Below are 12,972 nucleotides of genomic sequence, written 5' to 3'. Positions count from 1 at the left end.
TATATAAAATATATATTTTACAAAAAAAATGTACTCTAAAATTACTAGAAAATGAAAGCCATATGTCTAACCAAGTTGTGTTTCAAATTTGAAGTTGATATCACAAAAATTTAAGTTCCCATGAGATTTACCAAAATCTCCAAAAACAGCCACCGGGTGTCACACACATTCCATTGATTGTTTTGTTTTTTTAAAGCATTTTCCTGTAAATTTCTATCCAAATATCACCCCCATCACAAAACTGTCACCAAATATGGAACCTTGAGACTCTGATCTTTCTAAGGAAGTGCGTTTTGTCAATATTAGAAAAGATTTTGATTATAAAGTAGTAAAATAAATTTTGTAATATGAAACATGACACCGCCCACAAGGGGGAGGAGGCCGCTGGAAGAATTTCGAGTACCATTTCCATGGTAACGCAACATCCGATTTCAAAATGATTTCACAGGATGAATTTTGAGTTCGTAAGCTTTCGAATGACACCTAATTTATGATGATTACTAAAATATAGGATACAAAAAAGGCCATTAAAAAAAGAGCCGCAAGACAGTTTAGGGGTTAATGGCTACAACAAGTATAGTAGGCTACAGTAAGGTCATCTCTGAGCGGGTTTGAGCGAGGGTTGTTTTATGCGCGCAGATTATCAAGTTGTCACCACTCATTACAGGCTCGTTCTTGTCAGAACCCCAAACCGAATGTAGCTTTTGATCGTGCTACACCGCTACTTGCTGGATAAAGTAGCTACTGGAAAAGCTACAGTAATATGACAATGGTTTAAGTAGTAGCCAATAAAAATATGTTTTACAATCTACCCAGTACAAGGCCAAGTCATCCGCCACTTTGATAAAGTACCCACCATTGGCCTGTGGCGAGTGCTAATTTCCCACCCCGTTCATGTGTGTATAAAGCGTGCACATAAACTAAGGGAAGCATATGAGACCTGCTTCTGTATCGTTTGCCTTGCGTCCTTGTCCCAGTTTCACCTGCGTTTAATTGCCCTGTGTTCAGTTCTTAAGACAAGCCGCTGCATTAATGTTCTGTGTTCGGGGATCAGGCGTTACGCAAGCGCTCGCTGCTTTATTCCTCTGGAGAGAGAAATGCTTTACACTCCCGTCTCATTCTCACGTCATGCAAGGAAGCTTATTAGCGAGTGTGTGTACTCTTTGTTCTCAGAGAGAGTTCATTGCACTTTCTGTGCATCTCCTTTGTGAATCCAGAAGACTGGAGTAACGATGATAAATTCAGCTTTGATCACAGTAATAAATTACACTTTATTATATACTCACATAGAAAACAGATGATTTTTATTATAATAATATTTCAGAATTTTAACAGTATTTTTCATCATATAAATGCAGCTTTGCTGAGCAGGAGAGACTCTTTTAAAAACATTAAAAATCTTACTGGCCTGGAAACTGTTTTTTTTAAACAATATTTATTAAAACAATATATATATGTATCTCCCTGAATTATACATGTAGATTATGCTCAATCTTTAAAATAATAATAATAACAACACTTAATCTGGCAAATCTCCAAATGAATATATTTTTCAATGTAGGGGAGCGGAGGGCACAACCTACCAACGCGAGGTTAGCTGTAACACACACACATTTTAACACTTTCCACGCATGACAGGATGACCAAATTTAGTGTATTTACTTGTTGCCACATCAACATTATTTAGAGCAGAAATCGGGAAAAATTTAAAAAATCTTTGGAAGATATCACTGAACACTTATTTTAACCAGCAAAAGTCGATGTCTTAAGTTCATTTTTTTCATCTTGGTTTTTGTGTTTATTTAAAGTAAGACAATTCTGATATTATTGTAATCTTGTATCAGTTATTTAGGCCATGTCCACACGAAGCTAGCGCTTTCCCAATCCGATCTTTTTTTCCCCTCGTTTCAAGAAATATCTGCGTCCACACGAGATTACAAAAACGGACTAAAACGATGTAGTTTGTATGCCAGGCCAGTGTGTGGCGCTGTAAATCTGCCACAGAAATACACTAAAAACGGAGAAGAAGAGTTGTGGCTAGAAGGGGTAAAGCAGTGGTCGGAGGTGAGGCAAAATCTCACAATAAAATAACAATAAATACATTTGCTACTTAACAGATGTGTTTTATTAATGCCTACACCTACCCCGACCCTAAACACACCCTTACAGTAATGCAGATACGGTCATTAAATGAGGCGATATTGATGTGCTCATGCCCAGTGCCCGCAGTTGTATCCCGTAACTCTTCACCGTGCCGGACGCAGTGTGATGACATCACCGTTTCAGAAAATATACGGATTCGCTGTACACACGAAAACGGAAGATGATCGTTTTCAGATTTATCCGCTTTGGGACCCGGTTTCAAAAAATATCGGATGCATGCTTCTAAAATGCCGGATCCGTGTGGACGAAACGCTGATACGGTACAACATTTATACGTATACAGCTAAACGTGTCTCCGTGTGGACGGGGCCTTAATCAGTTCTTTAATGCTGATCTCACAGCAGAAGACACGAGCCGCGGTTAATCCCAGTGGGGCAGGCGGGGCATGTTGTCACACTGAGCCCCTATTAGAGATATGATATTATATTCTATACTTTTATGAATCCTTTTGAGAAACCATGAGAAAAGGGTGAATAAAGACTGGGAGTCAATGTTGCCTTATGTGTGTGCGGCGTGAGGGGGAAATTAAAGTTTACTAAGTTTTAGTGACATTTACTTCATTAAATGACTTTATATAATGTTAAATATAATATATAATAATGCAATGGGGGAATATTTGAAGGTTCTGATAATACTACAATAATATTACTCTAATAATAATAAAATTGTCATTATTTTTGGTAAACATATCTATAATATTTTGGCTTATCATGAGTTTAGTGTGTGGCTACACCCCTAGTACTGCAGCGTGTTTTTAACTCATTATTGATGCGTTGAATGTGTGTGTCTCTGTTTTCTTTTGCAGATTAAAGACGACGTGGAGTCGACAGAGTTGGCCTTGGCGTTTCAACTCGGCGACGCGTCTTCCTGTGAAGTGAAGCCTGAGAAACAGCCTGTTTTTGCCTTTCTTCCACTTCGCAGCTTTGGTTTCCGTTTCATCATTCAAGGTTTAACATCCGTGCACCCGTGAACTCACCCTAACCCTACCAGAGGATACAACTGGGTGTTTTAAACGTACCTTAAAGTGTCATAACACACACAGTCTCGTGTAAATCTGGAGTATCTATAGAGTAGTGTTGATCCTTCATATCTCACAGGAGTCTTTAGTTTATCATATTTATAAAAGACAGATACACTGAACCGATTCTTTCTGAAAACAGCCGAGCTTGTGGAAGAGTGCAGTGGGCGGAGCTAAAGACACACACACACACACACACACACACACACACACACACACACACACACACACACACACACACACACACACACACACACACACACACACACACACACACACACACACACACACTTATGTGCAGATTGCCAACAAAACACACTTATTCCCTGAGGAACACTGAGATAAAACAGGTCATTTGAGCGAAGATTATGGTGTCAGGGACTTGTAAAGGAAACGATTGAGTAATTATTTCCTCATATTCTCCATTGTTGCGGCTCCTCTCTTCCAGTCTGTCAGTAACTCTGTTTAGTTCCTGACTCTATGAAGCCCCTCCTTCTGAAAGCACATTGTGCGCTGATTGGTTTGCTGGAGCAGTGTGTTGTGATTGGTGTTTGGGAAATGTCCGGCCCCTTACCATAAGCGGCAGTCTCAAAACACGTCTAACGAACTCAACCAGGCCCCGCCCCTTTATTCTGCGCATTAATTATTATAATGAGGAATATTGTGACGTGTTGGTTCCCGGAGGAAACAATGGAGTCGTTTCAGGAGCTCAGAAACACTGACCCATTTTAGGAGAGCTTTCAAACCCTAAAGATCTGTGATTAACGCTGTATTATATACACTAATTGGTGAAATGGCTAATGAGCGGTCCTCTGCTGCCATCTACTGGCTATAGTGGTCATGTCATTTCATGTTAAAAGTGTTTGTTTTCCACCAGGTGACAGAAATATTAAAGCACGGCACATTTTCCATGTTACACTGCAAAAAATGCTTTTCTTACCTTGTATTTTTGTCTTGTTTCTAGTCAAAATATCAAAACATTCTTAAAACAAGAAGTGTTTACTAGACAAGCAAAAGTAATTGTCTTGTTTTGGGAAAAAAATACTTAAAATGAAGAGAGTTTGTGCTTAAAATAAGATAAATAATCTGCCAATGGGGTGAGAAAAATAATCTTGTTTTCTGTTTGAATTAAGATTATTTTTCTCCCCCCATTGGCAGATTATTTATCTTATTTTAAGCAAAAACTCTCTTCATTTAGAGTTATTTTTCCCCAAAACAAGACAATAACTTTTACTTGTCTACTAAATGTTTCTTAATGTAAGATTTTTTTGTTAGTTTAACTAGAAACAAGACAAAAATACTAAGTAAGAAAAGCATTTTTTTGCAGCTAATCTCAATGAATCAAACACTTTTAACACTTTTGCACCAAAGATGCTAATATAACACATTATGTTTTGTCACTGTATTGTAGGTGATTTTGACATCCCTTCCTCCAGAGAGGACGTGGACCGGGACAGTTCCTGGAACCAGTGGCTCCGCTCCGAGATCCCGCAGCTGTTTGTTCACGCCATGGATGTCTTCAGTGTAAGAGAGGATGCTTCTATTCCTCCATTTATTTGCATACATTTGCATTTTAACCCCAGCTTCAGGTTGAGGTCACGGCTTATAAACCATGCTGCAAGAACAGAAAAACTGCTCTTGGTTTTCTTTTAACGCTATGTAAATCCCACAGCAACACCCAGAGTTCAGTGGGCTCGGAGGCCTCTGTTACTTCCTGCAGTTCATCCCTCAGCCAAGTGAGATCCTGGACTTCTTCAACCCCGTGGCCAATCAGATCCTTCAGCTGCTGAAGGGCAAAGCGTGCCTCCCGGCGAAAGAGGACAACGGTAAAGAGCAGGCTCAGAAATTTACCTTACATTCTCCTAGGCTGGACACTTCTGTTTACGAGGCAAATTAATGACATATTCTAAACTTTACTTTTCCATGTAAAGCCAATATTTGCCCAATGGAATTGTTTTCAGGGGACTTATTTTAATTAGGCTCCTTAAACAATTACATGTAATAAATGTAAAAAGAGAGATTTTTTTTCTTTTTTCTATGTAATCACCTTAATGAATGTTTTGTCTCTTATGTTATTTACACAACAGTTGCATAATGTTAATAATTGGGCTGGTTTTGTTCTTGTTTTTGGCTAATTTTAGAAAAGGTTTGGACTTGTTTTTGGGCTAGTTTTGGACTTGTTTTTGGGCTAGTTTTGGACTTGTTTTTGTGCTAGTTTTGGACTTGTTTTTGGGCTAGTTTTGGACTTGTTTTGGGCTAGTTTTGGACTTGTTTTGGGCTTGTTTTTGGGCTAGTTTTGGACTTGTTTTTGGCTAGTTTTGGGCTAGTTTTGGACTTGTGTTTGGGCTTGTTTTGGGCTTGTTTTTGGGCTAGTTTTGGACTTGTTTTTGGGCTAGTTTTGGGCTTGTTTTTTGGGCTTGTTTTGGGCTTGTTTTGGACTTGTTTTTGGCTTGTTTTTGGGCTAGTTTTGGACTTGTTTTTGGGCTAGTTTTGGGCTAGTTTTGGACTTGTGTTTGGGCTTGTTTTGGGCTTGTTTTTGGGCTAGTTTTGGACTTGTTTTTGGGCTAGTTTTGGGCTTGTTTTTTGAGCTTGTTTTGGGCTTGTTTTGGACTTGTTTTTGGCTTGTTTTTGGGCTAGTTTTGGACTTGTTTTTGGGCTAGTTTTGGGCTAGTTTTGGACTTGTTTTTGGGCTAGTTTTGGGCTAGTTTTGGGCTAGTTTTTGGGCTAGTTTTGGCCTTGTGTTTGGGCTTGTTTTGGGCTTGTTTTTGGGCTAGTTTTGGACTTGTTTTTGGGCTAGTTTTGGGCTAGTTTTTGGGCTAGTTTTGGGCTAGTTTTGGACTTGTGTTTGGGCTTGTTTTGGGCTTGTTTTTGGGCTAGTTTTGGGCTAGTTTTTGGGCTAGTTTTTGGGCTAGTTTTGGACTTGTGCTTGGGCTTGTTTTGGGCTTGTTTTTGGGCTAGTTTTGGACTTGTTTTTGGCTTGTTTTGGGCTTGTTTTTGGGCTAGTTTTGGGCTAGTTTTGGACTTGTGTTTGGGCTTGTTTTGGGCTTGTTTTTGGGCTAGTTTTGGACTTGTTTTGGGCTAGTTTTGGGCTTGTTTTTTGGGCTTGTTTTGGGCTTGTTTTTGGGCTAGTTTTGGACTTGTTTTTGGGCTAGTTTTTGGGTTGTTTTGGGCTAGTTTTGGACTTGTTTTTGGGCTAGTTTTGGACTTGTTTTTGGGCTAGTTTTGGACTTGTTTTTGGGCTAGTTTTTGGGTTGTTTTGGGCTAGTTTTGGACTTGTTTTTGGGCTAGTTTTTGGGTTGTTTTGGGCTAGTTTTGGACTTGTTTTTGGGCTAGTTTTGGACTTGTTTTTGGGCTAGTTTTGGACTTGTTTTTGTGCTAGTTTTTGGGTTGTTTTCGGCTAGTTTTTGGGTTGTTTTGGGCTAGTTTTGGACTTGTTTTTGGGCTAGTTTTTGGGTTGTTTTGGGCTAGTTTTGGGTTGTTTTGGGCTAGTTTTGGGCTAGTTCTGGACTTGTTTTTGGGCTTGTTTTGGGCTTGTTTTTGGGCTAGTTTTTGGGTTGTTTTGGGCTTGTTTTTGGGCTAGTTTTGGGCTAGTTTTTGGGTTGTTTTGGGCTAGTTTTGGGCTAGTTTTTGGGTTGTTTTGGGCTAGTTTTTGGGTTGTTTTGGGCTTGTTTTTGGGCTAGTTTTGGGCTAGTTTTTGGGTTGTTTTGGGCTAGTTTTTGGGTTGTTTTGGGCTAGTGTTTGGGTTGTTTTGGGCTAGTTTTTGGGTTGTTTTGGGCTAGTTTTGGGCTAGTTTTTGGGTTGTTTTGGGCTAGTTTTTGGGTTGTTTTGGGCTAGTTTTGGACTTGTTTTTGGGCTAGTTTTGGGCTAGTTTTGGACTTGTTTTTGGGCTTGTTTTGGGCTTGTTTTTGGGTTGTTTTGGGCTTGTTTTTGGGCTAGTTTTGGGCTAGTTTTGGGCTAGTTTTTGGGTTGTTTTGGGCTAGTTTTTGGGTTGTTTTGGGCTAGTTTTGGACTTGTTTTTGGGCTAGTTTTGGGCTAGTTTTGGACTTGTTTTTGGGCTTGTTTTGGGCTTGTTTTTGGGTTGTTTTGGGCTTGTTTTTGGGCTAGTTTTGGGCTAGTTTTGGGCTAGTTTTTGGGTTGTTTTGGGCTAGTTTTTGGGTTGTTTTGGGCTAGTTTTGGGCTAGTTTTTGGGTTGTTTTGGGCTAGTTTTTGGGTTGTTTTGGGCTAGTTTTGGGCTAGTTTTTGGGTTGTTTTGGGCTAGTTTTTGGGTTGTTTTGGGCTAGTTTTTGGGTTGTGTTGGGCTAGTTTTGGGCTAGTTTTTGGGTTGTTTTGGGCTAGTTTTTGGGTTGTTTTGGGCTAGTTTTTTGCTTGTTTTTCATTCATTGACATTTCACTTCAATCATGTATTAGATTTAGTTTTTGCCCCCCTGATCTTAAATTTGTATGGCATTAAACCGCTCTTTATTCAGAGGGCCGAGTGGAGTTCAAGCAGCCTTCCCAGCTTGCCGTGTGTCAGGACCGTCTGATCCAGGACGTGATTGGAGGAGAGGATTTGTGCCGGAGCCTGAGTCTGTATTATCTGCATCCAGCTCTGCAGTCTGGGCTCTCCAGCTCTCTGCTCTCCGCATTGGGTGTGCATCGGCTCCGGGCCGCAGAGATCATCACCGTCACCTGCTCCATGGCCAGAGAGATCGTGCAGCACGGACCAATCCACTCAGGTTAGAGCCTGACATTTTTTCCGGAAATCCCGCAGGTCACAGGGAATCACTAATAATTAGGGGTGTGATGAGATCTTGCAAGACTAAACTCTGACTGAACTGTAAACAAAAAATGCTTTTCTTACTCAGTATTTTTGTCTCGTTTCTAGTCCAAACATCTAAAAATTCTTAAAACAAGAAGTATTTACCAGACAAGCAAAAGTAATTGTCTTGTTTTGGGGAAAAATAACTCAAAATGAAGAGAGTTTTTGCTTAAAATAAGATAAATAATCTGCCAATGGGGTGAGAAAAATAATCTTAATTCAAACAGAAAACAAGATTATTTTTCTCACCCCATTGGCAGATTATTTATCTTATTTTAAGCAAAAACTCTCTTCATTTTGAGTTATTTTTTCACAAAACAAGACAATAATTTTTACTTGTCTAGTAAATGTTTCTTAATGTAAGAATTTTGAGATCTTTTGACTAGAAACGACAAAAATACTGAGTAAGAAAAGCATTTTTTGCAGTGTGACAGATTCCGACACAACACGAGAGTAGGATGGAACGGGAGTCATTCTTCTGGGATTGGGACGGGAATTTCCCCCAGTTTTTTCGTGGGATTGGGATGGGACGGGGGATTTTTTTGTGGGAGTGGAGATGTTTGAAAATCACCTTCTAACTCAGGTGTGACGAGTCGACTCGCAATCAACATCATCTGCTGGGATTGTGGGGAGAAATGCTCCCGGATTCCTGGTGTTCATTAGCCAGAACCACATCAAGATGTTTGGTCTGGAAACTCCCCATTGACGGCTCAATCTGAGGGGCGGGATAAACGGTTGTCTGTCAAACTCCCTCTGCACGCGATAGGATAGCGCTACAACCAACCAGAGCAACAAAGGTGAAGGGGAGCTCGCTGACAGATTAAACATTCACCGTATCCGGTCGGCTAAACTCTGAACACATCTTCCCTTCTTAAGAATGTCTTCAGTGCCGTCCTTTGTTCTTTTCTCAGAGAAAAGCTTAACTCCAAGTCTTCCAGAGTCGCGGTCAAAGCTGATTCGAAAGACCGCCGCCATTCGCCAGCTTCTGTGTTTACTAGAAGCACACAAACGCAACTCGGCCGTCGTCATTATGGCCCCGCCCACCGATTTGCTGCCATCTAGATTTCTAGGCTAGGTGTTCATTATTCTTGGTCTCTCTTAGGGCTGTGCGATATTAAAGAAAAATGCGATATGCAATATCTTGTTAAAAAACGTGATATTCGATATGCGATATGATATTGCAATTAGTGTGCAAAATCTATTTAAATTATATAAAAAATAAGAAAAAAAACTGATAATGAAACAATTTGTGTTTCACATTCTTTCTTGGAAAAGAAAGCATCGCTACAACTTCTAAAAGTGACCAGCAGTGTTTTAGCAAACATTTATGTCTCAGATCGTTCACGTTTATACGTTTTATGTGTGTGTGTGTGTGTGTGTGAGTGAGTCTGTTTATGTGGTTTATGAGGACATATCAAATGTCCTCATAATTCAAATGGCCTTAAAAACATACTAAATGATGTTTTTTTGAGAAAGTAAAAATGCAGAATATTTCCTGTGATGGGTAGGTTTAGGGGCAGTGTGTGTGTGTGTGTGTGTGTGTGTGTGATGGGTAGGTTTAGGGGCAGTGTAAGGGGATAGAAAATACGGTTTGTACAGTATAAAAATCATTACGCCTATGGAGAGTCCCTGTAAACCACATAGACCAACGTGTGTGTGTGTGTGTGTGTGTGTGTGTGTGTGTGTGTGTGTGTGTGTGTGTGTGTGTGTGTGTGTGTGTGTGTGTGTGTGTGTGTGTGTGTGTGTGTGTGTGTGAGATGGGTAGGTTTAGGGGCAGTGTAAGGGGATAGAAAATATGGTTTGTACAGTATAAAAATCATTACGCCTATGGAATATCCCTGTAAACCACATAGACCAACATGGTGTGTGTGTGTGTCAGACAGCGCGATACTGCAAGTTATTGTTTTATTGTTTAACTCTTTTTAAAGTCAAATACACCCATAAGTAGCAGTCGTGTTCCCAGTCTATTCTCTGCTCTATGCGTCGACCTTAAACGTACACTTTTCACAATGTTGAAGTAGCCCATTAAAATCATTCTGATATTGCATGCCATTGCGATATGTACATTTACGATATATCCAGAGCTGGACAAAGTGCACAACTTCATTACATGAGTGAAAGTACTGCTGGTCAGATATTACTCCGTTACAAGTGAAAGTGAAAGTTGTAAAAACAGATTTTTACTGAAGTAAAAGTACAGAAGTATTTGTTTTCAAAAGAACTTAAAAGTAAATGTCCTTCTTTATGTCGCCGCATTATTGTATTATAGTTGTATAAATGCACATTATGCCATCATGGTTTAAGCCAGTCAGTGACGCTCCATCTGACATACTAGCAGACGACTAACTTAAACTCATTTAAATACTTGTAGAAAAGTTACAAAGCTCTTTATAAAGCTGCTGTCACTTTAAGGCCGAATGCACGGATCCAATACACTGATACACATCTGATATTCTCACACTGTTCACCTTCACTGAAGACAGAATCAACTTTGTTTATGTGAATCCTCCACTAAATGAGCATTTTGACATCTGGTCAGAACTGAAGTGTATGATGCTCGTGTTATATCGCTTCTCTGAGATTTGACTCTATGAGTGACTTATTGATCATCTTAGGAAACGCTTCTGTTACTTTTGGAGCTGGCCTGTGTAAATCACTCTCATTATGACCAGAAGCTCGTCAAATCTCAACTTCATTAAAGAACTGGAGCAATGTGCAGTTATGATGATGATAAACATTTCCTTTAAGATTCAAAACAATGTGCAGAACACACACACACACACACACACACACACACACACACACACACACACACACACACACACACACACACACACACACACACACACACACACACACACACACACACACACACACACACACACACTTATCAGAGTTCATTCAGCCCTAGTCTCTCTCTTTTCTTCTCAGAGCATGAGCTGAGGAAGCTGGCCAGGCTGCTGGTGTGTGGCTTCCGAGCGCTGGAGTCGGAGTATGAAGCGGAGGCTCAGCTTCAGTCCCTCAGAGACGTCCCCATGATCCCTCTGGCCAATGGCAGCCTCGTGGCCCTCAGCTCAGACGGAGTTTTCTTCCCTCTCAGTGATGTCTCACAAGCTGCCACAGGTACATTCTTTCAACACACTGCAAAAATGGCTCTTCCTACTTAGTATTTTTGTCTTGTTTCTAGTCTGAAATTTACTAGAGGGGCAAAAATAAGTGTCTTGTTTTGGGAAAAAATAACTCAAAATGAAGAGAGTTTTAATCTTGTTTTCTGTTTGAATTAAGATTATTTTTCTCACCCCATTGGCAGATTATTTATCTTATTTTAAGCAAAAACTCTCTTCATTTGGAGTTATTTTTTTCCAAAACAAGACCAAACTTTTGCTTGTCTAGTAAATGTTTCTTAAAGGTGCACTATGCAACTTTTCGTCCACTGGAGGGCACCTATTCTAAACGGCTCGCGAGTATCGGGACTTTTATTATGACGGGACGGGACACAGTCGCCAGGCGTGTGCACTTCCGCTTTTTCCGGTCAGGTAAAAACAGCTCTTTTTATCATATCAGATACATTTAAGGGCTTCGGCCATCCGTCTGCTCTCTTCCCTGAACTGAAATGAAGTAGTGGGCAGTACTTTCCACACGATTGACATCAGGTTCAAGTACGCCAGGTTGGCTGGTGGTTATGTTGCCGGCATACCGCCTCCCATGGCCGAGACTGGTATTACGACACCTGACGGGCCGGGGCTAGTAATGCTACTGCTAATTAAGGTTGATATCTCTGCAGCACTATAACTTGACATTTTTTTAATGACATCATCGCCCTTATTTCTTCTCATTCTTTTGATGCGTGTAGGTCATTTTTTGGATATTTTTACCTCAATTTTTACACATGGCACCTTTAAAGTAAGAATTTTTAGATATTTGGACTTAAAACAGGACAAAAATACTAAATAAGAAACATTTTTTGCTGTGTAGTTCATTATATATTATATTATTATCCACAATCAAAATGTGAAGTTTATATTTATAACATAACATCACACAACCAAGAGTGTGTTTTCCTGAATACCATCTCGAAGAAATCTGAGAAATAAAATGTATCACAACTGTTTTCAACACTGATAATAATCCTAAATGTGTGTTGATGATCAGATCCTCATCTGAGAATGATTAGTGAAGGATCATGAGACTCTGAAGACTGGAGTAATGATGATAAACTCAGGAATAAATCACACTTTACTGCATATTCACTTAGAGAACATCATCGGTATTGGCTGATATCTGTAATTTAACCTCATATATAAACATTGATTAATGCACATGCACAGAACTCATCAAATATGGTGACATGGACGTTGTTGAGCTTCTTCATCTATAATTCCTCGGTACATTATGTTAAATCTTGTGGTCCATCAGGAGTTGTTTTCATGCCTGATGTGCTTCTCCAGATCTGTCTGCCACATGACTGATCTTCCTCATCTCCTGCTTATGTCCTCAATCAATACCGTGAGTCACAGGAGAGAAAGACGCACTACTTGCGTCATTGCAGTAAAAAAAACGATAGGTATTTTTGTGAATGAAACCCAAAGTACAGATGCACTGCAAAAAGTGCTCTTCTTATTTAGTGTTTTTTTCTTGTTTCCAGTCCAAATATCTAAATATTCTTAAATCAAGATGCATTTGCTAGATCAGTAAAACGACAAGATATTTTTGCTTGTTTTCTGGGAAATAAAATATCAAAATGAAGTGGATTTTTGCTTAAAACAAGAAAAAAAAATCTTATTTCTGATTGAAATCTTGTTTCTTGTTTCCTATCAGAAATCAGATTATTTTTCTCACCCCATTGGCAGATCATTTTGTCTGTTTTAAGCAAAAACTCACTTCATTTAGATTTTATTTTTAAGAAAACATGAAAAAATATCTTATGTTGTTTTACTGATCTAGTGAATGCATCTTGATTTAAGAATATTTAGATATTTGGACTGGAAACAAG

The 12,972-nt window shown here is 39.5% G+C and overlaps 1 protein-coding gene across 10 annotated transcripts in view; it reads left to right on the top strand.

Moving 5' to 3' along the window:
* The window catches only part of wu:fj29h11 (uncharacterized), a 120,890-nt gene that overhangs the window by 71,150 nt on the left and 36,768 nt on the right, over positions 1 to 12,972 (top strand). For all 10 annotated transcript variants that reach the window (XM_067430100.1, XM_067430101.1, XM_067430108.1 and 7 more), the window contains 5 exons: positions 2,969 to 3,110; positions 4,593 to 4,705; positions 4,854 to 5,007; positions 7,648 to 7,896; positions 10,911 to 11,102. In XM_067430100.1, coding sequence (XP_067286201.1) covers positions 2,969 to 3,110; positions 4,593 to 4,705; positions 4,854 to 5,007; positions 7,648 to 7,896; positions 10,911 to 11,102 — 850 coding nt within the window. The remainder of the gene's footprint in view (positions 1 to 2,968; positions 3,111 to 4,592; positions 4,706 to 4,853; positions 5,008 to 7,647; positions 7,897 to 10,910; positions 11,103 to 12,972) is intronic.

The sequence above is a fragment of the Pseudorasbora parva genome, chromosome 21, assembly GCF_024679245.1.
Source record: "Pseudorasbora parva isolate DD20220531a chromosome 21, ASM2467924v1, whole genome shotgun sequence".
Taxonomy (NCBI): Eukaryota; Metazoa; Chordata; class Actinopteri; order Cypriniformes; family Gobionidae; genus Pseudorasbora; species Pseudorasbora parva.
This window is presented reverse-complemented; position numbering and strand designations above follow the sequence as displayed.